The 15309-nt window shown below is 41.5% G+C and overlaps 9 protein-coding genes across 9 annotated transcripts; 4 read left to right on the top strand and 5 right to left on the bottom strand.

Annotated features, from left to right (window-relative positions):
* Window positions 1-271: 271 nt before the first annotated feature.
* Window positions 272-724, top strand: SS1G_08067 (predicted protein; the record flags this gene model as incomplete). The annotated part of the gene is made up of 1 exon (XM_001591390.1): window positions 272-724. The coding sequence occupies one exon, from the start codon at window positions 272-274 to the stop codon at window positions 722-724; it is 453 nt and encodes a 150-aa protein (XP_001591440.1).
* Window positions 725-1029: 305 nt separating this feature from the next.
* SS1G_08068 (predicted protein) lies at window positions 1030-2491 on the bottom strand (the record flags this gene model as incomplete). The annotated part of the gene is made up of 3 exons (XM_001591391.1): window positions 1030-1949; window positions 2001-2240; window positions 2314-2491. The coding sequence occupies 3 exons, from the start codon at window positions 2489-2491 to the stop codon at window positions 1030-1032; spliced, it is 1338 nt and encodes a 445-aa protein (XP_001591441.1).
* A 506-nt stretch (window positions 2492-2997) lies between these two features.
* Window positions 2998-3288, bottom strand: SS1G_08069 (predicted protein; the record flags this gene model as incomplete). Its single annotated transcript, XM_001591392.1, has 1 exon — window positions 2998-3288. The coding sequence occupies one exon, from the start codon at window positions 3286-3288 to the stop codon at window positions 2998-3000; it is 291 nt and encodes a 96-aa protein (XP_001591442.1).
* Window positions 3289-3718: 430 nt separating this feature from the next.
* SS1G_08070 (predicted protein) lies at window positions 3719-3989 on the bottom strand (the record flags this gene model as incomplete). The annotated part of the gene is made up of 2 exons (XM_001591393.1): window positions 3719-3883; window positions 3957-3989. 2 exons carry the CDS (start codon window positions 3987-3989, stop codon window positions 3719-3721), a joined length of 198 nt encoding a protein of 65 aa, XP_001591443.1.
* A 1949-nt stretch (window positions 3990-5938) lies between these two features.
* SS1G_08071 (hypothetical protein) lies at window positions 5939-8256 on the bottom strand (the record flags this gene model as incomplete). Its single annotated transcript, XM_001591394.1, has 2 exons — window positions 5939-7955; window positions 8240-8256. 2 exons carry the CDS (start codon window positions 8254-8256, stop codon window positions 5939-5941), a joined length of 2034 nt encoding a protein of 677 aa, XP_001591444.1.
* A 1210-nt stretch (window positions 8257-9466) lies between these two features.
* Window positions 9467-10216, top strand: SS1G_08072 (hypothetical protein; the record flags this gene model as incomplete). Its single annotated transcript, XM_001591395.1, has 1 exon — window positions 9467-10216. The coding sequence occupies one exon, from the start codon at window positions 9467-9469 to the stop codon at window positions 10214-10216; it is 750 nt and encodes a 249-aa protein (XP_001591445.1).
* A 1138-nt stretch (window positions 10217-11354) lies between these two features.
* SS1G_08073 (hypothetical protein) lies at window positions 11355-12103 on the top strand (the record flags this gene model as incomplete). Its single annotated transcript, XM_001591396.1, has 6 exons — window positions 11355-11387; window positions 11469-11502; window positions 11578-11672; window positions 11745-11766; window positions 11821-11917; window positions 11983-12103. The coding sequence occupies 6 exons, from the start codon at window positions 11355-11357 to the stop codon at window positions 12101-12103; spliced, it is 402 nt and encodes a 133-aa protein (XP_001591446.1).
* Window positions 12104-12476: 373 nt separating this feature from the next.
* Window positions 12477-13199, top strand: SS1G_08074 (hypothetical protein; the record flags this gene model as incomplete). The annotated part of the gene is made up of 2 exons (XM_001591397.1): window positions 12477-13138; window positions 13187-13199. The coding sequence occupies 2 exons, from the start codon at window positions 12477-12479 to the stop codon at window positions 13197-13199; spliced, it is 675 nt and encodes a 224-aa protein (XP_001591447.1).
* Window positions 13200-14502: 1303 nt separating this feature from the next.
* On the bottom strand, window positions 14503-15280 carry SS1G_08075 (hypothetical protein; the record flags this gene model as incomplete). The annotated part of the gene is made up of 3 exons (XM_001591398.1): window positions 14503-14921; window positions 14983-15070; window positions 15263-15280. 3 exons carry the CDS (start codon window positions 15278-15280, stop codon window positions 14503-14505), a joined length of 525 nt encoding a protein of 174 aa, XP_001591448.1.
* Window positions 15281-15309: the final 29 nt, after the last annotated feature.

Here is a 15309-nt window from a genome sequence, read left to right on the forward strand (position 1 = left end):
ATCTTTTTAGGAATTTCGTATGGGTCACAGATTGATTGTTGCAACTATCGCCGAACGGATTGATCCACTGCGAACAGTTTACCGGTTGAAGATCGAAAAGCCATCCATTCCCGATTATATTCCAATTCTATTCATTCGATTTTTATTCCGGAAGTTTTTTGACTTTTTTCCATGTCTCAAGAATTTTTATCCCGAATGGTTCTTGCCATCCACAGTTATCCTCAAAAAACGCAAGCCTGATTGGGACGAAGAGTTTGAGAATGAAAAGCTTATGTATCGCCGTCTCCAACCCCTTCAAGGAAGATTCATACCTTATTTCTATGGAGAGGCAATATATGATGGGTCGCCTGCTTTGGTCCTATCGGAAATTATTGGACGAAGATTGTATGATATTACGATGAAACATGGAGAGGATGGAGAATTTAAGAGAAAGCTAGAAGAAGTCTACAAGGCATTAACTTGGTATGGAGTGATTCATGGAGATACTAAACTCGATAATGCTATTGATGTTGGAGATCGAGTGATGCTTATCGATTTAGAACAAGCTGAGATTGATGAGACTGCATGGGACCAGAGTACTAATAAAGGGAATGCGGGAGGCTTACTGCATGATCTCCAACGAAATCGTCAATGTGAAGATGAGGCAAGGGAATGGGAAGAGAAGAGATTGAAAGAAAGGGCGGAGGCGAAGGCAGAAAGAAGAAGGTATAGTGGGAAATCCTGATTTATCACTTATCTAACATAATGTTTAGGCTTTGGGACTTGGCCTATTCAAATCAACGAAGAGAAGAATGAAATTGTTTCCAACTGGTATGGAAGAGGTTTTGAATGCTTTCTTTATTGCCTGGTTGGAAAACAAGGCAAGCCTGGGTGGCTGAGCAACCAAGATTGCAACAGAAGAGATGAAAGAATGGGAAGAACAGACTTTAGTAGGAGTTGACATCGGACTAATTCACGTTATGTAATTCAAAGATCTCCCCACAGCCGAAACATAAACCGATTGAAGAAACATAACATGAAATGTTACGTTTATTTTTTGAGTTTCGTAGAATACTGCACCTGTATTGCGGCTAGAGTTCTATGCGGAAGGGCATAATGGATCTCCTCCCAGGAGCATCCGCTCTCCTTCATCCTGAGTATCGTCTCGTGTTCTTTTGGTTCCCAACGAACGCGCTTCCCCTTAGCCCGCAATCTTGCTGGCTGTACTCTGGAATGTAGAATGCTATGAGGGGGCGGGGTCTGCGCAACCTCGACAATGCCAAATGCTTCGGAAAGAATAGGGAGATGAAGATGCTCTGGAACATCTTGTAACCGAAACTCGAGATTGTAGATTGTATCATTTCTGATCTTAGTACGCTTAAGAAATCCTTGGAAGGGCCATTCCTGATATTCGGCGGTTGGTGCTGGCTCTGCAAGAGAGGGACTTTGTGCGGATGGTGGTGAATAGTAGTGATTGCCATCGCTGGTCGCTGGTGAATGCCCACCAAAGTTCAATGTGGAGGAGTCGATCATAGTAGATGGAGCAATGGAGGATGGACCGATGATAGGACGTGGCCAAGGATGACCTTCTGCACCATTATGTCGGGATGAGGTTTGCTCGTTGTCGATAGGAAGTGACCGAGTTCTTCGCTGTTTTGCAGGTCGTGTATTGTCGTCACTCTCAGTTTCGGATAGATGTCGCCGCTTTCTGCATCCCTGTTGCTCATTATTTTCCCCCTCCTTTATCGACTCTATAGCTATGTTCCCGTGCTGTTGAAGGAAGTATGGTGAAGATCCATGCTCAAGCTCTTCAGGGTCACTGTAGCTGGAATCGCTCTGATCTTGATCGCGAATAGTCAAAGGATCCAATGGCTCGATTGAGTAGTCCACAGAAGGAGAATGGGAGCCACCCGTTGAGAAATTCTCTTGCTCATCTGAATTTGATTTATTGTCTTCTAGCATTAGAGTATCTATATATAGTCAGAAGATTGCTTTATTATCGTAATCAAGAGTATCCATACCTTGAGTGTCATAACCCTTTTGTAATCCTTCTATCAAGGTTTCCTGGTATAAACGAGGATCAAGGACTATCTCAATTGATGAAGAATCGTCATCATATGTTCTTGGCGAAGCTATCCTATCCTCCCAAATTTTGTTTTCCAAGCTTGAATCCTCTCCTGTATTCACTTGTGATATGCTATATGATGTAGGGAGATCGATATTGTAGTCATTATCGACAACGTTTTCTGTATCATTATTCTCTGTATAGAAAAACATTAACCATTATTAGTAGGGAGAAAGAATATCTTAGGATCTTATTTTAGGCATGTATACCTTGAAGTTCTGAGCCTGAAACATTACCATCATTTGATCTCTGAGTATCGTCAAGTAATCTTCGATCTGGCACAATATGCTGCTCCTCGACGGGAAAGCTATGCTTCTGAGTGGTTGCCCTCCTGGAACGCGCAGCAGTGGGTACATAGGTATAATAAATGGGTTCAAAAGAAGTCATTTTGAGAATATAAAAGTGATTGATAATATTTTGGAAGCTCTCTGCTCTCTCTAGATAATACAAGTAAATCGAACTGCTCTGATGAGAAATAAAGAAAAAGGAAGCAGGAATGAGGGAAACAGAGAGTTTAAATGTGTTTCTCCTGCAAGCAGGGTACCCACTAGAACATACTCTCTACAACTTCCCGCGAGCGCTCCTTATCTCATACACTCGCTCATCCAGCCAGCGACTCTTAGCTCTCTAGCGTGCGGGTCATAACCAACGGATAGCCCCATTGCAGAAATGACTATAGCTCCAAACGAACCATATTCCGGCAGAAGGATCAAGTATATCGCGCCCCTAATCTACTTCCATTTCCTACCACGCCTCACGTAATCACCAATATACAGTTCAAGTGCTTGCAGCGTCTGGCTGTCCGTTTGAAGTCCACAATAGATTGCAGGGTCTATGATAGCGATCAGTCTATTTCATCATAAATCAGCCTAAGTCAAGGCATACACTGCATATCACTCGTCTTGTAATGCGGAAAGCTTACCCGAATTCTTTTGCTTTACGCTGAAGCAATTCGCAACACGGCTGAGCAACCAAGCAGGTACATCACTATTGTGAGGCATTTTTGCGATTGGGCAATGTATGATGAGAGGCCAGGAAAGACCGAGACAAGCCCCCTTGTCACCAGTGCTATCGGGACTATGGTCGAGGGAGGATGCAATGGGTAAGAAGGTAAATTGGACTTCGTCGTGGGCCTCGGCGTGTACTTTGGCTCGTGCCATTAAAATTTCTTGGTTGATTGCCATTCCGAGAAATCAATATTTTTCGAATTCGCAATGGTAGCTTGATTCTGATAGCTAGGAAAGCTGCTCTCTACAAGCTTCCACGCACTCTCAACATACAAACACCTCGGTCCCGACACAGACCCCTTCGCGCAAGACGCATCCCTAAAGTCGCCGGGCTAAGGTCATTAACCTTGCATTCTCAGTGTAGAATGCGCCCATCTTGTAGATTCCCATTCCGCATGTTCACAATTGAGCAATCTCGGCGTTATTTCGCGATCGTCGGTGACAGAGTGCATATTTCCAATGTCCCCTTCTGATCTATCCAGTATGTAAATAGAACCTTCCCTTTGTAGAAACGAGACTGTGCAGCTCCAGATGATCGTGTATCCACTCTGGCGCCAATACAATATCCTGTCAGTAGCAGGATATTGAGCTGATGATCTTTCCTAGCTCAATATGAGGTCCATCCTTCTGACATGACCACAGCCCCAAATAGAGCTTGTTCCGAGGTCATACGACCTATCCCCTTGTAGATACCCATGGAGCGACCCAGGCCTCGAACCGCCAGCGTTTCGTCGTCGATACTCAGGAGATTGCAGTGTATGGTAAATATGGGCTACTCTCATTACAAATCAGCCCTAGTCCAAGACAGACTACACACATCATCATTTCGCCATGCAGAAACTTACCATGATCCTTCCCTCAGCACATAAGCTATCCATGGCGCAGTGAGACAGCAGGAGCACCCCATGCTATAATGAGGCATTTCTTTGATTGGCCAAATTGCAGTGAAAGCAACCAGGCTTTAGGGTAAGAGTACTGCAGTTGGGTTTACTGAAGTGATTGTTGTGGTGATCGCAACAATGCGTTGGTGAGAATGGAAAGTCGAACTACTGTCTCTTTCGTAACTCAGCCAGTAGAATGCGAGTCAATTGATTGATCGTCATCATAACAGCCAAAGGGCATCGAGTTCAAGGTAGTAAATCGAGGTTTGTAGTTTGATGGGTAATGCCATCGACGTTTTTCAGCTGCGGCAAGACCGATGTAAGTGGAGATTCGAAGTGGGGCGGTATAGGAAGGGACTTACAACGCAAGTCAAGTCTGAATGACCGAACAAGGAGGTGTTGGAGGAGAACTAAAGAGATAGAAGATCGAAGAGAGGGGAGTGCGATTCTTATAGATGTTGAAAGCGGCGTCTGGCTCGTGCACGCACGTTGCCTAATGCGGCGGCCGCTAAACTCGGGGGGGCAAGCACCACGACTGAGATTATTAATTATATAATTGTAATTATAATATTAAACAAAGTAAATATTTCTAGGGGTGGGGGAATCAGCTAGTGTTACGACGGCTATCTTCTACGCCGCGTCACATGACTAAACCAAGTAACGTGATTAAGTCACGTTATGTACCGCTGAGGAACGCTGGCTGTCCAGGACCGCGCAGTGGTCCTGACTAACCATAGGCATGAAGGTCTATATAATCAAGATGGATTTCCTTTTTATAGAGCTTCGTGCTCAAGATCAATCATTTAGTATACTCTACTATTAGTTACGAATTGCATATCATTATTGTTATTACTTTAAGTCCTTGTTTGACACCTAGTTATAAACTACCTCGAGAGCCTAGAGCACTTCCACATGATCTAGACGGCAAACCTCGTAACAGCTAGCTAGCTAAAATAAATAAATATTATATTTCTAACCTAGTGAATTCATCTAGATGATAATAATATTATTTGGAGTATAGTAGGTAAGTAGGTAAATAGGAAGGAGTATAAGGGATATATAAAATCAAAGTAAATCAAAATCAAAGTCATAATCAAAGTCACAACATTAACTTCTGCCTCCATAGCCATAATACTCCATGATAAGATCTCACATCGATAGATAATATTCAGAGACTCGAGACTCGAGTATCATAAAACTATTTACAGGATATCGATTCTATCCCTCACAAATCATTTAACCCCGAGTCTCTATTTCTCACTTCATTATACTATCAAACTATTAAATCCGGTACAATTCATCCAGAAAATTGAGCAAAGCAAAAGTTATGCTTATGCTCATGCTCATGCTCATTCAGAATCTAAAGAATGAATCCTATCCCACACCCCCTCCCACACAGCCCATTCACCTATCCATCCAACCTAACCTAGCAAAAAAATAAAAAAGACTTAGAAAAACTTGAAGAAAAATTATGGTAATTCTATCATATGAATAATTATCCTTAAGTTACCTAGGTAGGTTGGTAGGTAATAAATCCAATTAATTCCCACAAGATCTTCTTCACTGGAAGTTAAAGGTAAAGGTAAAGTTAAACAAACTTATTATTATACTCCACTACTCCACTACTTCCATGGACAGGACAGGACAGGACAGGACAACAACGTAATATTCAATGCGCTACAATATGAAGATTACTCAAGTCTATGTCATGTTGAGTATAAGAATATTCAAATGATCTTTATTAATCGATTCCACCTTGCTAAACAATGCTATACTATGCTATGCTATGTCATGCTATGCCATACCATGCATTTAAACATATCATGACCCACATAATCATGCATCCCAATCAATGTTAATCATCATGCACTATGCACCAAACTCCATGCGTTCGCAAAACCAAATCAATTCAATAAAATTCCCTCTCCCTCATTTCATACTACCACCTACTCCCTACCATCACCAAACAAATAACCAGCTTCAAGACAATAAGCCCCTCCACCAGCCATACCCTTTTCACTTCCCCAACAAACCACTGTTGCATCCACAATCCCACTTAAAACACCTTCCATAGATCCAAGAACACCCCAACCGATAAAACCAGCTACGAGTCCAACTACATAAGCATATGCGCTACCTTTGATACCAGGGCCTTCAGGCATATTGATTGATAGTTGACGAGCTGTTGCGACCCAACCTCCGAAACCGAGAGCCATGGACATAATTACGCGAGTCGCATGAAGGAGGAGTTTGGCTAACCGGTATGGAAGTAAGGGAGTGGCGGCAGGGCTTCGAGAGGAAAATGATCGTGGGGTCAAAGTGGTTGTAGGTGCTTGAGGTGTGAGAAATGTCATTTGACTCAAACCTCGTGCTGAAGTTTGAAGAGGTTGAGAGTGGATGGCAGCATAGGTGAGTGTGAGAGGATTAAGTAAAGCTGTAACCGGTGTTGGTACAAAGGAGTAAGCAATTATCGAAATAGCTGTTACTAATCTTCGTGGGAATGTGATAAGAGGAAGTCTGATTAGAAGAGCTAATAGTGTTGATAGACATATGGTACCAAATATCGTATTAGTCGAGTGATAAAAAGCTGCTCCAACGATCTCTCTAGATGTGGGCCCTGGCTGAACATTGCGATGATAATACCATTGAGAGACGGTTGCAGCGGTTGTAGTTCGCTGAACTCCTCCAATCACTGATAGAGTCCAAATGTACATCATCACGAAATATACACCAAGCCACCAGGTCGTCATATCAATGATGAAGCTGAGCCCTGATCTTGAGAGATGTCCACCCAAAAATACTCTTGTAAACATTCCTAACCATATCCAGGTCCATAAAACAACTGCTCCTAAAGTAGCGAATCCTAATGCGAGAAGACCTGGATTTGCTGCAAGAATCCTTGATGCGAATTCTAGAATACTAATAGACTTAGTTAGGGATTGACGGCCCTTGTAAATGGTATACAGCCAAAGTAGAGAAAGAGCCCCGGGTATAAATGACATCCATCGCATAGCTCTATCTTGTACACCCATTCGATCTGTAGAACCTTTCATACTAGACACCAAAGGGTACAGCGAGAATGAGAACAATATGACTGGTACTGCGAGAACAATCAAAAATACCAATGGACGAACAAAGGATCGTAATAATGCAAGCCATACAAAAGATACGATAATGGATGCTAGGGTATCGACAGCAAACAAATGGAATGAAGAACGAAGGGTTGTGTAGACAGTATCACCGAGCACTCCGTCCGGCGTTGATGTATGAAGGAATATCAGGAAAAAGGTTGCGAAAAGTGCGCCCAAACATATCATAAACAGAGACCCCCAAAACATGTCATGCTTTGGACCTTCATTTAAAGTGATAGGAACTGTTGCTGGAACAGTTTCCACTTCGCTCGGTGGTATAGGGAATCGAGGACCAGGTTGTTGACTTGATTCAATATCCCTCTCAATACCTCTTGTAGAATCTCCAGCAAGTCGGATCGGTCCTGATTTCGGTCCAGATTTAAATTTTTGAAAGGCTGGTGGGTTATCATCACCCATATCATATGCCAGTTCACTCGGAGGTTCACTGTCGGCAATCGTAGATTCTAATCCAACATCCACCATTCTTCCCTTCCCTTTATCACTGCTTCCTCGACTGCTTGGCCGCCTACTTTCATCATCACGTTCTTCTCCAACTGTTTCTGGTGTTCGGCCTCGCTCTCTTGTACTTCTTACTCCACCTGTCCAACTGCTTTTAATACCACGAGGACGTTTCCGATCGTCGCCTACTCTCCTATCTTCATCTTTACTATCCTCCAAAGCTACATCACTCCCATCGCGCTCGGTTTCCTCACTTTCCTCTAGTTCTCTCGTAGGCGCGAATACCCTCCGTGATCGTTGTAGCGCAAAGAAATCTGCAGTCTCCCTCTCTCGCTCCTCCTCCTCATCTTCTTCTTGAAACTCGTTCAAAGCGCTGTGAAATAGCGGTGCATCAGGAGGAGCTTGGGAATATCGAGAGGTGAATCCAAAACTTGGGAGATGTGAAGACTGATAAGGGTTACCAAGTGCTCGATGATGTCTTGAGTTCCGTAAAGGTTGCGATCGTTGATATCGTTCGTTCGGAATTCGAGGCGGAGTTTCGTTATCCTGTTGGACGAAATTGGAGAATCGGGACTGTGACTGAGCCAAGAAGCGCGAAGCATCTGGATAATATCATGGTTAAAACAATGAATGTAAATAATAGTCAACAATATTTACTTACATTCTGAGAACATCTTCGGCTGTTATGAATTTGTATATTGATATGTTTTGTCCGCGATGAAGTTGATAAGTTGAGTTGTTGATAAGGACCCTATCTTTTGGTTCTGCCCAACCTTGTGGGTCTTTTTCGGGCGAGGTTGAAGTCGGTACTCGCAAGTTCCAGGTGCAGTAGATCAGTTGTAAGTTGGGATCGTTCGTGATCAGTGAATGATATAAAGCTTGTGATTGTCCAAGTATTATGAGTGAACATGTACCGAATTTGACCGTATAAGCAAGACTGATTAAAGCTTCATGTATAAGGCGTGGAGTTGATATTGTGAGATATCAGTCATTTGCTTGATCTGGGGACGAGTTAGATTATGGCGGAGTGCCGGGGAGTCGTGATTCGAAGGAATCACAAGGCAGACAGATAGACACCTGTAAGATGATGAGCTCGTCCTCAAGATATCGAGTTGTTCCGAGAAGACAGTGACTAATGTAAGTGATGAAGGGTCCTTCCTAATCGTAATTGAGGTATAATAGGAGGAATGACTTGAAAGAGAATCGAGTAGACGGGAGTGATTATTCAAATAATACTACCTATACCGTAAATACATTATTTGCTTGTGAATAATGATGATAATGGATGGATACCTAAAAACCATCCATACGCAGTCGTGAAAGCAACAGGGACCAAAAACATCGATAACCGGTAAGCCTTCCTTTCTTTGTTCACCGCCTCCAAGCAAGCCCAAGCACAAAATACCAAGGTGCCTACTCCGCATAGATGGTGCTAAAGACTCTGCTTTCATTTTCCGAAGCCACCTTTTTGGCGGGTCATCTCATCGGATTCAGGAACCTTGAACATTTACCCACGAGATTGTGCTCCCTACCTACCTAGTACTACTACAGTAACTACACTAATAATAAGCTACAACGGTAGGTACCTACTATGTACTAGGTGCCCGAATATTTACCAAGACTGACTCTTCGTCATCTACTTATATTTCAGATCCATTAGATTCATCATCTTTCACAATCCATTAACACCATCAATATTACTTCTTCTAACTTTTGCAACTGCAAGGTTACTATTTTTGCTATCATTCTTTGATGGGATCGCAAATCGCAGAATAATTAAGTTTCAAACAGCTTCTGGCTTACAATAAATACAACTTCTTGTTCCAGACCCCTCTTCCTACAAGGTCAACAAATAATTGGCGGATTTCTTAAAGCTGCAGAGCAATGTCTGGATTATCATGGGATTATATTGCGAAGCTCGTCTGTATCGGCGATAGCGGAACTGGAAAATCATCACTCACAATTCGACTTTGCGAAGGTCGTTTTTCTCCACATCATGATGTTACTATTGGAGTCGAATTTGGTTCGAGAATCATCCCAGTTGGTCCACCGAATTCAGAAGGTTTCAAAGCAAAATCGAGTATCCTAGAAGAAGCGCCAGTTGCTAAAGCTTCAGCTGCGGCATCGGACGTTCCACAGAAACATATGAAACTCAGTTTATGGGATACAGCAGGTCAGGAAACTTATAAGAGTGTAACGAGGAGTTATTTTCGTGGTGCTTCAGGCGCATTGCTTGTATTTGATATCTCAAGGCGACCGACATTTGAACATGTTACCGACTGGTTACATGATTTGCGACAAATTGCAGAGCCGGATATAGTTGTCGTGTTGGTAGGAAACAAGAGTGATTTGGCGACGAACGAGGAGAATAAACGAGAAGTTTCTGTGGAGGAGGCAGAAGCCTGGGCTAAACGAAACGGAGTATTGGAATATGTCGAAACAAGTGCGAAGAGTGGTGAAGGTGTTGAGAATGCATTTTCAAGAGTGGCAGAAAGGATATATATGAACATTGAAGCAGGGAAGTATGATTTGAATGATAGGAGATCTGGGGTTAAAGGTCCTGGTTATGGAGGCTCTAGAACAAATGTTAAGTTGGCTCCTCAACAGGCCACTGGTGGTGGTGGATGTTGTTGAGCGAAGGAAGATTTGCGAGACTGGAGCATACAGATATCAAGATATGTTAGGTATACGACCCTAAGCCTGTGGTTGAGCGCAGGTCTCTCTCGAGGATTTGTATATATTCTTGTGCAAGACTGGATAGTCTTAAATAACTTGTATGATAGGAAGAGTCTGAGAGACTTTGGAGAGTTTGCTTGAAGATACCCAAAGCGTGAGGATGATATTATGATCATGAACATAGCAACATAGCATTGAATTCGACTTTTTCTTCAAGTAAAGTCTTGATTTTCATATCTATACATTATGACTATGTGACTTTATATCTCATTCTATATGCTTGACTATACTCGGTGAAATTGAGCTTCTGTTATTGAGATCTCATCTGTGAAAAATAACAAGGACAAAGTCCTGAGTACCAATACTGCAGCATACCCTCTACACCTCTACACGTCTCTCAATTTTATGTATAAGTAATAAATGAAGGTAAGGTAGGTATTAATGATTGCTATTTAGACAATCAGTCAACATACCATGTGATATCATATCACATCAAATGGTAAATAATCATATGGTAACTCTCCCGACAGCTGATGATACATATAGTTCTCATTCATAAGACTAGAAGGAAATCATTCTATTAGATAGATATATAAGTTGACTCATCGTTGACTAGGTAATAATCAATGTTCTGAATGAGGTGGGATTGCTTGGATATATATAATATAATGATATTTCATGAATGTTGTGAAATGGTGGTATCTTTTGAATGTCTTCGATAAGAAGCTTTAAAAGTCCTCTTCATTATAATTGCGCCCCTTCAACTACACCCATATCTGATAAAAAGATAAAAAATCATCCCTGAGCCCCATGAAAACCTGTCCCACTCTTTTCCCCATAACTGTACTGATGACTAGAGCACAAACAGAATTTTGCCGTACTTTACCGCTTATTCGGATCTCTTTTGCTTGATGATCTTCTAGGATCTCGCAACTTTACCAAACAAAAGCCCCACCCAAATTACTCCATACTCCTCCCTCTTAACAACTTCACATTCAATCTCACAAACACTTTCAATTTTTTCAAAAGAATAGAATTGGAAAAGGACAAGATATCATCTCGAAAAGAGTCGTTGGTCGCATAGACTTTGGAAATCATGTCAAATCACTCCGTTATTCGCATTGCGAAGGTAAATATATCATGTGAAACTAAATGACGATGTTCCTGGTGATGTGGTGAAGAGCGCAAGGCTGACATTTTTACTTTATAGGAGTTGGCAGATATTCAGAAGGGTCCAGATTTTTGTAAGTTCATATGATCAGTCCTAAAGCTTACTATTTATTCCTATCTTGAATTCATACTAATCACTTAACTTTCAGCTTTGGCAGTTGCTTGTCGAGATATCGATGTTCGAGCTGTTAAAGCAATTATCATCGGTCCACCAGATACACCTTATGAGTTTGGGTTCTTTGATGTTTGTCTATCTATCTAGTTATCCAATTCATGGTGGCTTTTCTTCAATTTGCAAATGCTAATTTTTTCCTAGTTTGACGTTAGATTTGGTAAAGGTACGATTATGCGCAATGATTGTACGTTAACTAGAAGCTGAAATGTCCTCACAGAATATCCTACGAGAGCTCCTACTGTTCTTGCGGCTACCACAAATGGAGGAAGATGTCGTTTCAATCCAAATATCTATGCTCAAGGCAAAGTCTGTTTGTAAGACTATTTTCTACACCATACTGCTTTCAACAGTAGCTAACTTATTTTCAGGTCAATTTTAGGGTAACTACCAATTTTCCAGACAATCGCATTAAAATTTTAAAACTAAACAATATCAAAGTACATGGCGCGGTGAAAGAGGAGAAGAGTGGTCATCAGCACAAGGACTTGAATCCATTTTAATCTCAATACAAAGTTTAATGTCGAGCAATCCCTACGAGAACGAGCCAGGTTTTGAAACCGCCAATGATGAAAATGATAGGAAAAATCAGAAGGATTATTGTGCAAAGGTATGCTTGGAGTGTCAAGATTATGTATATTGGTACTGAATAGACTGCAGATTCGACATGAGACATTACGAATTTCGGTTATTCAACGTCTTGAAGAGTACCTAAGTATCTCTGGGCCAGGAACAGTTTTACCATGCACACCACCAAGCGATGATAACGATAGCGACAGCGACCTGGATCGAGATATACTTGATGAGAATTCAATTGCGTTTGAACCTTTCAAAGATTTATGCAAACGTAGGTTCTTGTGGTATTACGATTCATACATGCAGGCCATAGCAAATGCAAAAAAAGAGGTTTCAGATGGTCAACCTTTTGCTCGGATGCCATTTGAGGGTGGTGGAAATAGCATGGAGGGAAAGTTTAACTACACCGAACTTCAGAAGCGAATGGTTTCCATTCGTACCGCATTGGAAAACGAAACTTCTCATTGGGCTATTGAAGGATTGCTATTACAGCAGAAGGAAAGTGGTGTAGCAGCAAACCTTCAACGACAATTTGAGCAAGTGGTTGAAGCATACGAGAGAGACAAGTCTGTAACACTGGATATTGACTTGGATAATAAGAACCCTTTCGTGTGGAATGTTACTTATTTCGGTCGTCCCATGACTAATCTAGATGGAGGGTTATTTCGAGTTAAGCTTCATTTTAGCCCAAGATTCCCAGAAGAGCAACTAAGAGTCAAGTTCGAGACATCTTTATTCCATAATCGGATCACAGTTGATGGAACTCCCTGCTATACTCCCAAACGCCCTGATGATGCCAAATCCCATATTGAATCGATTATTGAAGCTCTAGAGGAGGTATCACCACCATATGATCCAAGAACATTGGTGAACCTAGAAGCAGCCAAACTTTTCTGGGGATCGGCAGATGATAAGAAGATATACAATCGAAAACTTCGGAGGTCCGTTCAACGTAGCATTGAGTAAGTTTCAATTATATTCCAAGGTTGTCTGTTTATTGACTTGAACAGGGAACAAATCTAGTTTCGATGACCGAAAAGTACTAGATGAGGTTACGATTTTTTTTTTCTCCTTGTTTTCTGGAGCCAACTTTCTTATCCATGTTTCGGATTTAATCATAAACGGCGGCATAACATCCAGAGTTTGGCTAGCTTTATTTCAGCATGAGTAAAGCAAGGCGTATATCAGCGGGTGTTTTTTTTTCATCGTATCCTTTTTAGTTGACTGGTCACGGGGTTTTTGTTTCACATGAAGGGGAAACTTTTACTTTTTACCGCAGGAAGTAATGGGATAATATGGTCTGGCTTGAAAATTGATGATATGATATGGAGGAAAGGTTGTGACTTTATTTCAGGATTGGAGTTATGGGAAAATATCGGTAGGGAGAAAGGATGGGGAGTGGGTAGAAGATATGAATGGATGGGTGTGATGATGGAGAGGGGTAGGTTGGCATGGGATAGTTTGGCGTAGATTTGATGACCTCTGTGCGATTTCTATTCTTTTGTGAAGGGTTAATGAGGATTACAATTCGTCGAGATGTAATGCTGATGCGAAAGGAGCGTAAGCGAGACAGAAAGATGAAGAGAAGCTCACAACACGGTAATTTAATAAATATTAATACTGTAATGACACTTATAAGATGTGAATGTAGAAAATGAGATGGTAGAAGATGAAATAGGAAATGATGAGCGTAGATTGACATAGAGGATAAATGAATAGATGAATGAATAGGTAGGCAGGTATAGAATAATATCAATATAATTTATCATAAATATATACATGAAATGGCATAGTATAGATATAATCTTATTAAAATAGCAGGCTGTAGGGAAGAGAAAGTGTTGGGATGGATGGATGTAGAATGTAATGTAATATAATGTAATGGAATAGGATAGGATAGGCTATAGCGTGAAAAGAGGTGTGATGGGATGGGATGGGATGGGGTGGGATGGGATAAGAGGTACAATATTGGGGACCTACAGGTAGGGAGATAGGGGTGATAGGATGGGATAGATGAAATTAGACGGGAAAGTTGAGTTTGGCTTTTGGTGTTTTTTGATACCTATTGGTATGTATATGTATGATTCGCTGCCTTTATGCTTGATATGGTGTGAAAATTGAGATTTTTATTGTCAGATTCTAACTAGATATATGTCTCATTATCTCATATCATATGATGCATATGTGAAGGCCAGGAATACTCTTTCGACGTCATAAATCGAATTTCATTACCATGTAGGTATTTCTCAAAAACCTATCCTAATAATCACATCCCGTCAAATCCATCCCCTTCTTCTCCCCATTCCCTTCCAAACCCCACCGAAATCTAAACCTCCACCGGCTCCGCCTTCTTTTTCTTCGGCTCCTCAAGCACAATATTCTTCCTCGGAATATTCTTATAAGTCTTAATCAAAAACTCCCTCACATCCTCACTCACATCCCCCTGAACCGTGATTTCCTGTCCCCCACTCGCCACCTTCGTCACACTACTCCCCGTCGCAAATTTACTTCCAAATTCCTTTGCTACTTTCTTTAATTCTAATCCAAAGGCTTCTAGACCTTGGATTTCAGTAACGTATTTACGTTTATTGCGTTCGACGCGCTTGATGCGAATTTTAGATGAGGCGAGAGTTTCATTTTGTTTGGCTTCGAGAGCTTCGGCTTTGGCGGCTTTTTTCGTAGCGTCTTTTGCGGCGCGTTTTTGGGCGTCGACGCTTAGTGTGGATGTTGCAGCTGCGAGGGCATCTAGGGAAATGATTAATATAAAGAAATTCCGGGAGGAGAAAGTGGAAGAGTGAAAACATACCTTCAGACCATAACCTCTCGTACATATCTGGATATTTCTTCTCGAGCCATTCCTGACATTTCTTTACCGTACCGCCATATTCACAATACTACTTCCTGTCTATTAACAAACGTATCCCTTTTTCTCATTTCTTCATCCTTCACTTCTTATATGAAATCCTCTCAAATAAATAAACTAATTCCTACCTACCTCGGGTGGTAACGAACAAACTATACTTCCGCATTAGCAAAATGAAGATAGCGGGGTCATTCATTTATATATTCATGAGGTTATATCTTACCTCCACAAGGAACAACATGTCTGGATTGCAATTCTGTTTGCGCACCG

The sequence above is a fragment of the Sclerotinia sclerotiorum genome, genomic scaffold, assembly GCF_000146945.2.
Source record: "Sclerotinia sclerotiorum 1980 UF-70 scaffold_10 genomic scaffold, whole genome shotgun sequence".
Taxonomy (NCBI): Eukaryota; Fungi; Ascomycota; class Leotiomycetes; order Helotiales; family Sclerotiniaceae; genus Sclerotinia; species Sclerotinia sclerotiorum.